At 44.0% G+C, this 16,018-nt stretch overlaps 1 protein-coding gene across 2 annotated transcripts in view; it reads left to right on the top strand.

Moving 5' to 3' along the window:
* Positions 1-15,489, top strand: part of LPCAT2 (lysophosphatidylcholine acyltransferase 2) — a 66,747-nt gene extending 51,258 nt beyond the window's left edge. The window contains exons 12-14 of one of the 2 annotated variants that reach the window (XM_077751330.1): positions 7,253-7,351; positions 11,538-11,673; positions 15,144-15,489. In XM_077751330.1, coding sequence (XP_077607456.1) covers positions 7,253-7,351; positions 11,538-11,673; positions 15,144-15,328 — 420 coding nt within the window. In that variant the 3' untranslated portion in view covers positions 15,329-15,489. The remainder of the gene's footprint in view (positions 1-7,252; positions 7,352-11,537; positions 11,674-15,143) is intronic. The other variant, XM_077751331.1, reaches the window with a different exon arrangement.
* Positions 15,490-16,018: the final 529 nt, after the last annotated feature.

Genomic DNA, 16,018 nt, shown 5'->3' with positions numbered 1-16,018 from the left:
GCAGTGGCTCTCTAAAATTCCAGAAATTCTTAGATTCCTGTTTCTCTAGTAAAATAAGCATGCAGCAACTTTGTTTTGTGTTGGCGTATTTGTAAAGAGGGTCAGGGCATTGGAGAATGAGGGGCAGACCTGTAATCCAAACTGTCAGGCTTAATCATTCTTACATGCACTTAGTACAAAATCAGGCATGCCCAGCTCATGTTGGCCAGCTCTTGTCACATCTTGCCCTGCCTCAGAGCTTTTTGTTTTGTTCCTCTCGGAAAGCTGCAGACGGAAGAAAAGTAAGCAAAAGAAAAACAAAGAAGAGCTTACATCAGTTGTAATCAGTTATTTGGCATTTTAAGCAATATAGAGATATGTAAAGATTTATAAATATTGTTGACTGTTATTATCATAGTGGTTCTCAGCCCTGACTGCATTTCAGAATGACAGGGAGAGCTCTTCGTGGTTACTAATGCCTGACTCCGACTCCAAATGAGTTCAAGAAGAATCTATCTCTAGAGGTAGGGCCCAGAGATGAAGGTTATTTTTTTCTTATTTTTAAATGTTTATTTTTGAGAGAGAAAGAGAGAAAGAACACGAGCGGGAAAGGGGCAGAGAGAAAGAGAGAGAGACAGAATCTGAAGCAAGCTCCAGGCTCTGAGTTGTCAGCCCAGAGCCCAATGTGGGGCTCGAACCCACGAAGTCGGACGCTTAACTGACTGAGCCACCCAGGTGCCCCGGAGAGATGAGTATTTTTAAAGCTCCCCAGGTGATTCCGGTGAACAGCCATGGTGGCCAGCCAGGGCAGGTGTGCCTTTCTCGAGTGTGGCCCTTGGTTTGGCTCTTCCATTTGACTCAGCTATGGGGGCTGTGTAGGCAAGTGCCCAGGCCCCTCGCCTGCTATTTAATTGGTCTCTACCCCTCCCGCTTCTCTGGCTTTTAATGCACTCCCTCTCTCTCCACGGCTACCTTGGAGGGTCCTCCTGTGTTTGAAGATAAATTCTCCCTTCCTCTATCAACTCATTTAGAGGAAAGCATAACTATGGACCTGATAGAGGTCAATGCCGCAGCTGCCGGTGAGAAATCCCCAGTGAAATTAGGAGAGGTCAGCATTTGGCCTCGTTACCATCATCATCCTCGTGTAATATTTACGCACTGCCACGTGTGTATAATCCTGCACCGAACCAAGCACAGAGGCCACCACAGCCACCTCCCGAGAGGGACTTGTAACTTGAGCCTGCTCTGGTGTGCTGCTTACACCAGGGATGGCCATACCAGAACGAGGCTGATGCCAGCAACCACACGTTAATACCAGGATCACTATTTTAGAATCAACCCATTCAGATGTCAGGCATGAGTGTTGGAATACAGCCAAGAAAGGGGAAAGCCGCCAAGATGCCTTTTAAGGTCTCAGAATATCACGCTTATTGTTTAACCTTTCTACATGATGGTTGTAGAAAGGGCAACAGACCTGCACTTTTTTCCCCCTCACTTAATTCTAAATATTTTCTGAAAGTTAAGACAGGTACATCGCAAGAGAGGTAATATTAAGTATTTTCCTTGCTCCTCAGGGGTCAAGGGATTATCTGCCTTTCCGATTCTCTTCCTGACTGCATGGGGCAAAACATCCCGAGGGTACCTGCATTTCTCTTCTGGTCTCTTCTGAATTCGTAGAACAGTTGTACAGATAACCCCAGTCACTAGAGTAGACATTAGAAAATCCAGTCTCAACTTTGGATTTTTTTAAGTACCCCAAACTTGAAGCAACAGCCTGACAAGTGATTGAATTTCTTAGTTTTTATCCAACAGTTGATGTTTAAATTTTTTATTTTTGAGAGAGAGACAGAGAGAGAGTGTGTGCACAAGCAGGGGAGGGGCAGAGAGAGAGGGAGACACGGAATCAGAAGCAGGCTCCAGGCTCTGAGCTGTCAGCACAGAGGTGGACACAGGGCTCAAATTCATGGACTGCAAGATCATGACCTGAGCTGAAGTCGGATGCTTAACTGACTGAGCCACCCAGGCGCCCCTAAAGGCACATTTTTAGTGTAAGACGGAGTATTTACATGATAAACTTTTTAAAAATTACCATTTTTACATGGAAGACACTTACAGCCTAAGACAAACATCTTTGATTCATATCACTCCATCCCATTATTTTTCACTTTCTAACATTAAGCAATACAATTGATGTTGTAAATTGAAAATAATACTCAGTGAGGCACCTGAGTGGCTTAGTGCACTAAGTGTCTGATTCTTGATTTCAGCTCAGGTCATGACCTCATGGTTTATGGGACAGAAGCCTGCTTAGGATTCTCTCTCTCCCTCTTTCTGCCCCTCCCCTGCTCGCTCTCACTCTCCCTCTCCCTCTCTCTCTAAAAATAAATAAATCAATAAATGTTTTTTTAAAAAGACAGAAGAATACCCAGTGATTTTTAAAAAGCATGTGAAACTGTATCATCTACACTTTGTAATTTCAAAATCTCCCATTTGATTTTGAAAAACATCTTTATCTTAATATAATCCATTGGATTCTTTAACCTGTAACAGCAGAAAAAAGAGTTACATGCTCTGTACCTAAGAAAAGCAAACCTCTGAGAATATTCAAAATGTATACATCATCTTAAAGGTCACATTTTAAATATCTTTTGAGTAGTAGTGCATGTGTTTTTAAATCCTGATTTTTTTTAAGTCAGAAATTTCATCGGTAATATTGCGCAACTAACTTACAATGGGGCTTTAAAAAATATTCACAGATGCACCTGCAGGGCCCTGATATTTTAACAAGCTATTGATCTTGAGGTGCTTTTAGAATTACTTCTTAAAAGTGTCTGTGTTTAACGCTAAGTGGATTAAAGCAATTTAATTCCTGGAAAATTGGTAATACAATTACAGAGGTGGGTAGAAACGCGCTCTTAATAAGAATATTCGAGTAAACAGAATGCCTCTTTCCAGACTCCTCTGGAAAACTGAGAATTTACTGTGTTTTAATAATAGAACTCCTTTGGATTTGTAGAGTATCTTCAAGGACTCAAAACCTTTCTCTGTTGGCCGGTGCTACTAAGTTTCGTTTTTATGCAAGCACTTTTAAATTATTTTGTTGGCATTGATGATCTCTCATCGGCATGGGCAATATCAGTGATAACACACCAAAGAGAACGTAGTCCTATCCTTGGGAGTTTACCATCTCAAAATGTATTCAGAACCATACCCTTAAATGTTGCTGGACTTCAAAGGTTGTAAAACATATCTGGTTCTGTAGAAATAAAAATGTTGAATAAGTTCAACTACGAAAAGCTTTTGGGAACGGATACCTGAGAATCAGACACAGGAAAATCACCATTTGTCCCTCCTGCAGTTTTAAGTGGGCCATGTTTGAACATGTGGTCTGGAACTTCCCACTGGTCCTAGAAGCCAATCTAGAGTGACTCTCATTGGTCCTAGAAGCCAGTGTAGACTGACTGTGGGGCTGCCAGGTCGCAGGGGTGCTGTGGTCACAGTGACCACTAGCCCTCGCTTCCATGCTCCTCTGACCCCGCTGACCACCAGGGAAGGGATGGGGCCCACCGCCAGGAGCTTTAGCAAGGCTTGGTCACCCCTTCTATTTGCAGTGATCCAGCCCAAATTCGCGATTCCTACGTGGGGCTGTCCTGGCCTCCAGATTAGGACAGATTATGGAGGGATTAGGGTCACCTTCCACAAAGATGGTCTCCTTTGAAATGTGGCCCTAAAATATTTTCAAGTCTAGATTTTTTTTTAAGTTTATAATTTTTCCAGAGAAGTTCAATAGGTTTTTAAAGAAAAGAACCACAGATTTGAGGATTAATCTTTATCATAGAACTGATTGGAAATTAAAAGATTAAAGGAATATACTTGGTTGTGTACTTGTTTATTATTTGTTTTTGAATATATATTTTTAAACCACTTGCTTTATTTTTTTTAATATTTTTTTAAATTTATTTCTAGGAGAGAGAGAGAGAGACAGTGTGAGCAGAGGAGGGTCAGGGAGAGAGGGAGTCACAGACTGAAACAGGCTCCAGGCTCTGAGCTGGCAGTCAGCATAGAGCACGATGCGGGGCTCAAACCCACGAACCACGAGATCATGACCTAAGCGAAAGTCGGACGCTTAACCGACTAAGCCACCCAGGCGCCCCTTAAACCACTTGCTTTAATTTGAATGATTGGGAATCTCATTACCTAAATTTTAACTGTAGTTAATGACAATAGCAAGTTTTGTGACGTCAAGTAAAGTGGAATAGAGCCCCACGTGAGGCTCTGCATTGACAGTGCAGGGCCTGCTTGGGATTCTCTCTATGCCCCTCCCCTGCTCTCTCTCTCAAAATAAATAAATAACTGTTTTTTAAAAAGAGAAAAGATTACTCAGCAGTTTTTTAAAAGCATGTGAAATTGTACCATGTGAAAATTTCAAAATCTCCCTTTTTTTATAAGTAAAAATGAATTTGTTTTTTTATAAGTAAAAATGAATTCATTTTTTATTAGTAAAAATGAATTAATCGAATGAGCGATTTCTAAGATTCCTTCCAGTTCCAAGTCTTATCGTTTTAAAGTTGGGAACTTAACAGTGTATTGTTTTATTAATCCAATAATAAAATCCCTAAGAATGATTCCCATGCTTCTTTCCCCTTCTCACATTACTAAGATGAAAATTTAACATATAATTGCTCATGTGATTGATTATCAAAGGTCTGCTTCTTTTTGTCAGCCAAAACCATTCATAGATAAGAGGTCCAGAATATTACCTTGCTTTGTGAATAGTGGTAACGTGAAGAGACCTTTATATTTCTCTTTCTCTATCCGAAAAATGAGTTCTATTGCTTGGCCTGTCTTTTGCATAGGGTTCGGTGGTAAAGATAAAAACCGGATGCCTCACAATAAAGAGACAACATAAATTTAAAAGCATAGTCCCCGTCATACAATCTATGATGTATTCAGTGTCCACAGACCATTCTTCTATCTGTTCTTCAGAACTTCTATTTCAAGGCCCCTATGTTGCTTCATCGAGAAAGCCAATTGCGGAACAAATGTGCCTATATTGAACAATACATATATGGTTCAGAAAGTTGCTGGGCCTCCCAGGTTGATGAACAGCTGCCCCCATGGTGCTTAGGGAAGTAAAATGGTGCTGGCCCAAGAAGAAAATAATGTCACTCAAAACTCTACCATCTCTGAGATTTCTGGGGTGATAAGAACGCTGTAGATAATTCATTGTGGCAGTGGTGGTTACCCTGGCATATACATTTGTCAAAGCACATCAACTGCACACTTAAAATGAGTGCTTTTCATCAAATGCAAATGATACATTTTTTTAAGTTAACGCTTTTTCAAACAAATCAAGAAGACAACCCCCTTATAGATAACCAGACAAAAATGGAAGTCAGAGGACCTGAGTTTTTGTCTCCAGAATAAACTGTGTTACTTAAGGGAAGTCTTGAAATGTCTTTTGGTTTTATTTTCTCTGATGGGAAAGGGAAGTTAAATTGCTTCTCCTTTTAGTCTTGCCCTGCAGTAAGATAAAGTGGTAAGGTAAAAGTGGCTCTTGATCTTTTGAGTCTTGGTTGCTTTGAGAAGCAGGCAAAAGCTGCAATTTTCTTCCCTAGAAAAATGCACACACAGGGGCGTCTGGGTGGCTCAGTCAGTTTAGTGTCTGACTTCGGCTCAGGTCATGACCTCGTGGTTTGTGAGTTTGAGTCCTTCATCGGGCTCTGTGCTGACAGTTCAGAGCCTTGAGCCTGCTTCAGATTCTGTGTCTCCCTCTCTTTCTGCTCCTTCCCTGCTCACTCTCTGTTTCTCTCTCTCCCTCAAAAATAAGGAAATATTAAAAAAAATTTTTTAATGAAAAATATTTAAAAAAAAGAAAAATGCACACACAAAAACTGCACACCATTTCGGGGGCTTTGCAGCCTCCCCTTTCCCCAAGCTCATTCATAAAACCCCAGTGAAGAACACTTGCTTCAGTTTTATTTATTAATTTTTAAAGTTTTTATTTATTTTTGAGTGAGAGAGAGAAAGAGTGCAAGGGAGGAGGGAGAGAATCCCAAGCAGGTTTTGCACTGTCATAGCCCGACATGGGGCTCAGTCTCACGAACCACGGGACAATGACCTGAGCTGAAATCCAGAGTCAGACACTTAACCATCTGAGCCACCCAGCTGCCCCACTTGCTTTAGTTGTTAAAGTGAACTCAAAGTAGTAGGTAAGAGTCAAGGAGAAAAAGGCAGTATTGTTTTTAGCTCCTATCTACGTGTGCTAAGCAATGGAAATACGGTGCCACACAGAGACAGCAATCCTTGCCCCAGAGGAACTCCTGATGGTTGAAACGTAGATACTCAGTCACGGTTAAAGATTACACTCTTGGTGACGCCAAACATCATTTGTTCTTCTGCGAAGTACCACACTCGCTCTTTCGTTACCAATTCACACTCATTCTGGGAATTCATCACTTGAAGACTTTGCTGTCCAAATGCTTCTAATATCTGGAATTATAATCATAGGGGCCTATTTACAGTTCTCGGAATTTCCTTCTCCCCATTTCATCCTCAGTGTTCCTGTCTGGGTGAGTAATTCACGTGTAGGAACTAGGGACCAGTGCATTCAGCCAACCTGGGTTAGAATTATCAACACCTTCTTTTATACTGCCATGAAACACCTCCTGAGGTATAAAGATACTAATACACTAGCTAGATGCTTAAAAGTTCTGCGTCTCCTGGGGCCTCACATCACCACATGGCCATTGAAGTCATTCAGGTTGGCTCACTTGCTCCTGGCTTATTGCAGATCAAGCCTGCAAGGAAGAAAGAATCTCTCTGCAATTATTGCCTGAGTCTGCCCTTTCCTTTCCCTTCCATTGGCTATACATAGATGGTTGTGTAGTGACCTTAGTCACCCTTTAGTGATCTGTTGGCGTTGGCCATCATGGCAGGGCCACCACCAAGATCCTAGATCCTGCCTGGAAGAGGTACTTCCATGAGAGCTCAGCTCAAGAACCCATGCTGGGCGCCCCAGAGCCTCTCTACAGGGCCTCAATGATTAGATGTTCATATTGATTACAGAACAGAAATATACTTTTCCTCCTTCTGAATTGGGAATGGGCAGGCCACTTGCCTGCTGTTCCCTCTCAGTAGAAACCTTTCTCCAAGTAGGCTTGCTGCATGACGGCATCAAGCTGGGTGACATACCTGGATGTCACCTCTGTGTTGTGATTACTAGTAATTCAACTGGTGGCCCTGCTCATTGACTCCTCCCCTCCTTTCACAGAACCATGATGGCAGCATTGACTTCCGAGAATATGTGATTGGTCTGGCTGTCCTGTGTCACCCTGCCAACACGGAGGACATCATCCAAGTGGCATTTAAGGTACTGTCAGCCCCGCTGAAAGCATCTTCGTCTGCCTCGGGAACAAGTGTTGACTCTAAGTGTATTATTTGAAAACCAGTGAATCCATTACCCGAGTTTATAGATCTGCTGGGACGTGTACACAGGGGTAAATGTGATTAACACAATTGCCACTGAGAATAAAGAAAACACAAGCATCTGGTTAGGCAGAAAAGGAAGTCTTTGGCAGAAGCTTCATTAATGGCATCAAAATTGAAGAGCAGGTGAATTTAACAAATTCGCTTTAAAAATTATTTCTTCCCAGCCTGTCCGTTTCAGAGCCTCAAAGTGCGGTGTCTAAGTAAACACCACCTGCCACCCGTCATCCTGATTTACCATCCGGAAAGTTCTCCTCTATCCTCACATTTTCTCCCTCTGTGTGTCAGAGCTATTTTAAGCTATTCCGTCTTTTCCTGATGGAATTTATTTTGTTGTGGGATGTCAGGTGAGCGTCCTGCTCAACCTGAGTTTAGCCACCCTGTGTGTTTTCCAGGGGCATGGCATGTACTTTCCCAGCAATATCAGGGAAGGGGGGCGGGGCAGAGGAATAACACCATGGCCCCGGCCTCGGCCTCAGAAGAGTCTGGGTTTGAACTGTGATGACCCCACCTCCCATTTATCGCCTACGTGCCCAAGAGGAGAGGGAAGAATACATTCCCAAAGTGGTTTTGCTGTTTCTGAGATAAAAGGTGCTTCATCTACTTAATTTTATGTAGGATGTTCCCTTCCATTTCTAAGGCGGTGTCGTCTGCTCTCAAGGAAAGCAAAGACTCGATCCCCTGTTTGTCTTGGTACCAAGCTGCGTGTATTGAGTCATCCTTCAGCCACGCGGTGGTCTCTCTGCTCCCGCCCACTGTGACCACCGAGGACCTGCCCTGTTCCTGTTCCCTACCTCCCTCTCTTCCTGATTTTCTCCGAAGAACATCCCACAAGCTTTTCTTTCCCCTTTATTGTTTAGAGAGACTCCTCCTCCAAGAGTCCTTTCTCGCGTTTTAGGGGCCACCATGGCAAGCCTCAAGAACGTTCATGTGCTCTGTCATTGACGGCAAAGTCCCCAACCCAACTTTTTACCTCAGATCCGTTAAAACTGAGTTAACTGTTGGGCCTCTAAAGATCCCAAGTGGTTGATGCTTAGCAGATGGTCAGAAGGCAACGGCCAGAACTTTTTCCAAGTTTAAAACGTTTGGCTTTTACAGACTTATTCATCACAAAACCTAAAATTATACACATAGCTAACTGATTCCAATCCAGATATTTCTGTTTCTGTTTTGGGACTGCATCCATAATAATAAGTTTGGCTGAGCAAATGGTCACTTTTGGTTCACCGATGAAAGACCCGGTAGAAAATCTGGACCTCAGTCACAGTAATTATTGTTTTTAAAGACATCCTGAGATCTCTCTCTCTAGCCTTGACCTCGGTTTGGTGCAGAGGCAGGCAAGGAAGACCTGAACCTATAATTAACTCTTTTTCCTGTAAGGCAAGGGTCCTGCTTTCCTTTGGTTATTTTTCAAAACTTTTTCAGGTGTGTTCGATGTTTCAAAAATATTTTGCCACATTTTATGTTCCATTTAGTGTTATCCATTGATACGTACAGGATTCTGTCATATCCTTGTACTTGGGAAGCGCTTCCCAATTAACTCCCTGTCCTTGACCTCATTCCACAATCACAGTGGCCTGCGGAGGTAGAGTTCTTCAGCCATGAGCAATGGGCATAGAAAATCACCATATGGCCGGGGAGGGGGCTCAAGGGTGGATTTAGAGGCAGCGACTCCAGAGGCGCCAGCTGTAGGGACTGCTCTGCAGTTAGAATGAGCAACTCCAATTATGTCCTCTGTTGCAGTCCAGGGAGGGTCCAACTGGGCTTGCTGGAAAGAGCGTGTGCTTGCTGGAAAGACAGGGTGTTTTGGCTAAGAGTCCCGCCATATTCCATGCAGTGGGGAGATACCACGCCCCCAGAGGAAACTGGGGTGTTGAGCTTCCTACCAGAGCCCGGAGTGGGGGATTTACTCTGCAGCAGGGAGACTATTGGGAGCGATGAGTAATTGAGGGAAATTGAACATTTCAGTGAGGGGCGCAGTCTGGAGTAGTCATGATGGAGAGATGTAAAAGCCCCTAGTATGGACACGTGAAGGGAATTTCCACAGAAGGGAGAGCCACCAAAGCACCAAATGTGACAGATGAATTGCTGAGGAGTGTTTAGGAATGGAAGGCCTCGGAAGGAAGCTTAGCACTTGTGAGGAGCGGGGTGTGACCCGCTGCTGAGCCCTGGGCTACCCTCTGCGTAAACAAACGCTAATTCACTTTTCACTGTGGCACTGTCTTTTCCCTCATATTGGGGCTGAGTAACAGAAAATGGAGAAGTCCCTGCTTTCTCAGCTTGGGCAGCAAATTACCACCCTCCAGTGCCAGAGTTCCCCTCCCAGACTAACGGACAGTTCAGACACTAGTCAACTTGTGCCTGTTGTTCACGATGATCACACCTTCTGTAATGCCCGTTAGTTTTCTGGTATTGATCGTGTGTTTGGTCGAAGTAGAGACCTTAGTGGCAGGCACTGTTGTCTGCCTGGATTTGGATGCTGGGGGTACCACCGACCACTTGTGTGGCCTTGGGGAAGTGACCTAGCTGTCTCAGGCCTCATCAGCTTTCTTGTACGGAAGATTGAGCTAATGCTGGCACCTACCCTGGCCAGGACCCCGTGAGGGTGCAATTGGTGAACACAAGTAAACAACACTTCTGATCAGTGCCTGCAGAGAATCAGTACGTACATCATTTGAAAACGTTAATGCCCAGGAGATTTTAAATATGGGGTATTAATTATCTAACAATGATCACCGTTTTGGCACTTGACTTTCAACCCGTCTCACCTACTGCCTTTTCCCCTCGGCCTATAAACATGTTCAGGCTCGCCCTTCCTAACGTCAGCCTCCTTTTGTGCTTGGCCAATGCCCCGTTTGCCTCCTCCCTGTTACCCCACGGTCTCCCGAAGAGCCCATGCCTGCTGCCTCCACTGCTCACCTCTCCTCATTCCTGGTTTCCCAGCACCACCTGAGCTCTGGTTCCCTGAGACTGTGTGTCCTAAAGTCATCCAGACCTCCTGACCCCCAGACCCAGCAAACCTTCTGGCTTCCTGCCTGGCCTCGCAGTGGTGTTCTACCCTGTGGGCCGTTACTTCATCTCCTCCTCCCCCTTGACCCCTCCCGCTCAGGTTTTACCTCTCCAGGTCCCGCTCTTGATCTCGCCGGGCACCTGTTCCCCCGTGCTTGGCAGGGTGCCCCACTTCATGGCAGGTGCCCAGGCTGGAGCACCCCAGCCCGGTCTTGCTCCTTCCTGTCCGTCCCCACGGGCTCTGCCTCTGCTTTCTTGTGAATCCTGCCCCATCCTGCCCTTCCCGCTTCTCCACCTCACACTCTTTTTTTAAGTCAGTTTGTTTATTTAGAGGGAGAGAGAGTGCGTGTGCGAGCATGAGTGGGGGAGGGGCAGAGGATGAGGGAGAGAAGGGAACCCTAAGCAGTCTCTCCACTGACAGCGTGTTGGTGATGCAGGACTCCATCTCATGAACTGTGAGATCATGACCTAAGCCGAGATCAAGAGTCTGATGCCTAACCGACGGAGCCCCCCAGGCGCCCCTCCACTCCACACTCTTAATTGGCTCTCCCGCCTCTAGTCTTTCCAACCTTCCGACGCCAATCCATCCTCCATGCTCTGGATTCACCACGCATCCCCCACCATCATAATCCCACAGGGTTAGGCGAGGCGTCACACATCGCTCATGGCATGAGTCCTGCTTGTCTGTCAGGCTCGTGGTTCGAGCCCCCGGCACTCACCTGCCAGTGCTTGTATGTTCCAGGAATATCTCTCTGTGTTCTAAGACCCAACTCGTGTCAGCTGGGTAAAGCTTCCCCTGACGTCTCCCATGGGATTCCTCTTGTTCTCCACAGGACTCCCACGTCCCCAGAACTTACTGTCGTCGTCACTCATGTCTTAATCCTGTCTCTTTCCACGCCGGAGCGCCACAGGCAGCAGAGAGCATTCTTCCTTCACGCACATCTCGCTCGCCCTTGCTCGCACGATCACTGTTGGAATTATTAACGGTTTTCTGCAATTCCTCCACACCATTTCCATCCTGCTGGCACTCAGTCTTCTATTTTATCTTCTTTTTCCTTCAGCTCTTTGATCTTGATGAGGATGGCTACATCACAGAGGAAGAGTTTTCCACCATTTTGCAGGCCTCCCTCGGGGTGCCCGACCTGGATGTTTCTGGTCTCTTCCAGGAAATAGCCCAGGGAGATTCTGTTTCCTATGGTGAGTAGGCAGCTTGGTTTCCGCTTTCGTTTACCCGGAGGCCTCCTGACTTCGGACGGACACTCAAGCGGAAGGCCACTAATTCTATTAACAGAAATAAGGGTAATAATGATGTTGACAGTAATAATAGGAGTAGTGGTATGGGAGTAGCTAATAACCAAGGGCTTAGATGCTAAGTGCTCTTCTAAACATTTTTTAATAAATCTTTATCGCAGGCCTGTTTAATCAGCATTCTTAATTATTATTTGATTGAGATGCGTAGAATTTAAATAACTTACCCAAGATCATCAGCTAGAGTGTGTCAGAGGCAGGATTCAAAAGCCAGGATAGTCTGGTTTTAGAGCCTGGACCTCTGCCCTCCCCGCCTTACCTGTCACCTGCTGCCCCTCCTGGCAGGGTCTTTTCCCTTGTGCTATCTCCTTGGCCAAGCAAAACTGAGCAAGTCAACGGAAGCAGGTGTGACCACAGTAGAGGGGTAGGGACTGGGGAACCAGCATGGATGGTAGCAGCTAAAGCGTCTCTTGGTGTTCATCGTTAGCAGCTTAGGTAAACTTTCACGTGGGTTCGTTTTCTCCCATGTCGATGGCACCCCTGCGAAGTTGGGACCATCAAGGCAGAAGAAGACCCTGTGGCCAAATGGCGGGTGCAGCCATCAGTGACCAAGCTTTCTCCGGATGGCTTGAGTCCACACGTCAAAACAAGCCCCCTAGGGCTGAAGGCTAGTCCCTCTGTTTCCACGCATTTCCCAATACGTTTACTGAGAAACACCTGAGTGGAGAGGCCCCAGGTGACTCTTGCTTTGCCCTTGGCTTTGCTGTGCCATTCACATCAAGGTGGCTTAAGTCCCCGCGCCTTTTCCTGCAGGCTGCAGGGGGATTCCTCTTGAAGGCCTCTTTCCTTAGCATGCAAAGAGTTTCAGCTTGTTAACTTTCATGGGATGAGGGAATTAGATCACAAACTTCTTTTACTCTCTGGTTTTAATTATTATCATTCTGCCTGCCCTTCATTCTATTTTAGGTAATTAAATGCCTGGGGCACTTACTCTAATGAGTTCATGGAAGGAAGGAAGGAAGAAGGAAGGAAGGAAGGGGAAGAAGGAGGGGGGGGACTGAGGGAGGGAGGGAGGGAAGGAAGGAGGAACAATAAGTACATCCTGAGATAAAATGTATGAGTCATAAGCCCCATGTGTGCGAATTCTCTAACCATTTTCCTTTCACAAGTAAGACTGTTTATTGCTCTGAGCAGCCAAATTCTGAACAACCATTTGGAGTAACTATTTCAGTGGAAGTTACGCCAAAAATGACTTGTTAGGTAGTCATAACTTTACCCGTCAATTTTAATAATTTTATCTGCTTTGTTTTTCGGTGTTTAATCTTTTTCTTTCTGAGAAGACAGAATATCTCCCTTCCCCCAATTTCCTTTTTTTTTTTTTGCAGGACTGTTTGGAGGCGTTTAAGTATGATTTTATAAAAGAATAGCTATTGAAATGTATCAGGATGTGACCATTTAAATAGTTTTCCTTCTCTGTTTTCCATTAGCCAAATTCATGCCCAAATTCCACAGGTTAGCCAGTTCACAGCACTTCTTCTAGAAAGGAGTCACTTTTTAATGTCAGTGACGTCCCCAAAGAGGACAGAGACCTTGACTTTTCTGATTGAGCACAGGTCTTGAAAGACAGACCTTGGTTTCAGTAGATCACCTCTCCTGTTCACTTTCCATAAAAGTCACGTAAGTCCTCTGTGCCTTCATCACTGAGACAGACTCCTGCAGATGAATCTTTGTTTTGGATGTTAAGAAAGAACATTCAAAGAACATGTTAATAGCTCACCTGATTCGGAAACAGAAAGTGGTCTACGAATGCAAATTACTATTGCTGTTGCAAAGCATGATTCGGGCTCAGTCTGGCAGCTTCCTCATCTCTGAGACCTATTTCTTTCTCCAGGAGTTGCTAGTTAGTCTAACGTGCTGTGAAATAGACTCCGGGTCATCAAAGGATTTTTAAAAAATAAATAGAAATAGAACATGGGGTTAAAAATCCTTTTATTTGGACAGCTCACTGATTCGAAGCCTAGGCTCCTTTTCCTCAGTAAAGTTTTCTCCATCCAAACAAAAAAGGGTAGAGGGACTTCAGAACTGAGGGTAGCATCATACTTCAGAAACTTCAGGTTATCGGAGGCTTGACGTTCAAACTCTGATGGTTAACTTCGTTAGCCTTCTAAACCTCCCCCTCAGTTCCTAAATCCAAAGCACCAAAGATAGAAAGAGGCAAACGCTCAGGGGTCTTATGATATGATGATTATACATTGTACCCTCTACTTGTCTTTATCAATCACATGTCAGGGCCCAGCTTCTCAAGACTGTGAATGTGGCTGCCAGAATTAAAGGATAAAATAATTTGAAAAGCCAGTAATAAAAAGTCATGAGCAATAGCAGAAAATTGAATGAAACATAAACATAGAGCATCACAAGCTTTCGTAGAGTGAATATTTATGTTACCACTGTTCAGGTCAAGAAATAGAGCTTTTTGGGGGGCTCAGTCAGTTGAGAGTCTGACTCTTGTTTTGCCTCAGGTTATGGTCACACAGGGTTCATGTATTCAAGTTCTGCATGGGGCTCTGTGCTGTCAGCTTGGGAATTTCTTTCTCCCAATCGCTCTGCCCCACCNTCTCTTGATTTCTCAAAATAAATAAATAAACTTAAAAAAAGAGAGAAATAGAGCTTTTTAGGAAACCCTTGTACACCTTCCCAGGGACGACCCGTTTCTCTCTCCTAAAGCAGGCATGACTGACCTGACTTTAAAAGTCCCCCAACATGGGGTTCGTTCTCACAAACCATGAGATCTTGGTCTGAGCCAAAGTCAAGATGAGACGCTCACCCGACTGAGCCACCCAGACGTGCCTAGCTAACCTGATGTTCAAGGACTCTCTACCTTGCTTTACTTTTTAGCATTTCACCACAAAAGTACAATCTTTAAATATTATGTGTTAGCTCTGGCTGAGTTTTCGAACTTCATAAAATGGACTCATACAAACGTGTTCTTTTGTATTTGGCTGTTTTCATTCAACATTGTGGCCTTGAGATCCGTCCACATTGCTACAACACACCTGTTTGTTCATCTTCTTTGCCGTCCAGCTGTGCATCACCATTTCTGCTGTTGATAGACTTGAGTCATTTCCACTGTTCACCTGTCATAATTAATATCGCTGTAAACATTCCGATTCCTGTCTCCCAGAAAACACCAAGCACAAATTTCTCTAGGTTATGTACTTCGGAATAGAATCAACAGGTCATGGAGCAGGTACATCCTCAGTTCTCCTAGAGGATGGGGAAACTGTCTTCCAAAGTGGCTGTATAATTTGTAAGAGTCGAGTAATAGGGTTTTGCAATAATCATATCATGTAGGTCCTATATTAATCTGCGTCATGCCAAAAGATTTGTCTCTATTTATTGGATTTTTTTCTCTCTTCTAGAGGAATTTAAATGTTTTGCCCTAAAGCATCCACAATATGCTAAGATATTTACAACCTACTTAGACCTCCAGACGTGCCATGTGTTTTCATTGCCGAAAGAAGTCCAGGCAGCTCCCTTGATGGCCAGCAATAAAGTCAGTCCCGAAAATCTTGACGAGAGCACCTCAGACAAAAAAGATGATTGAAAGCAAATCTTCACAATAAGGAAAGTCATTTACTTGAAATCATAAAGGCATTTATTGATAGTACTTTCAGTGTGACTTTTGAGTAACGATGATGTTTAAAATGGAAAGCTTTTTTTGAAATAAAAATGATAGACTTTTTTATTAAAATGCTTTTATTCTTACATATGTATATGAAGTAAGATTCCCTCTCTTTTATGTTGTATTGTGCTGTACTGATTGGTTTACTGGGGATAAATATGTATTTATGGATTTCCCATTTAATTTGCATATGCAAACGAACTCAGTGATCTCACTTATTTTCTGATGAGCACTAATCAACACTGTAAAAAGTTCTAAAGAGGGTAAGAACTTTTTAAATCTACTTCCCTCTAAAGGAATGAAGTAATACTGTTATCTCGAATCCCTTCCTGTTCTGGAAGTACGAGCGAGAAGTCTAAGGAACATCGTGGAATTTCATGCCTTTAACTACACAAACGCTTTATTTCTATTTCCAATTCAGTTTCTTGGATCACTGAATATGATGGATTGGAAGGGAGAGCTTCGTTAACTCAATGAGACTTCTAAAAACTCATATTCTCTCTATTGCATTTTCACTGAAGATTCCCTTAACCACCTGCTAAGGAAATTATACCATTTTGTGTGATCTACAGTTTAGAACTTTGTTTTAAAGACTCAGGCTATGGCCAAAGG

The sequence above is a fragment of the Crocuta crocuta genome, unplaced genomic scaffold (genome assembly GCF_008692635.1).
Source record: "Crocuta crocuta isolate KB4526 unplaced genomic scaffold, BGI_CrCroc_1.0 scaffold124, whole genome shotgun sequence".
NCBI classification, from domain to species: Eukaryota; Metazoa; Chordata; class Mammalia; order Carnivora; family Hyaenidae; genus Crocuta; species Crocuta crocuta.
This window is presented reverse-complemented; position numbering and strand designations above follow the sequence as displayed.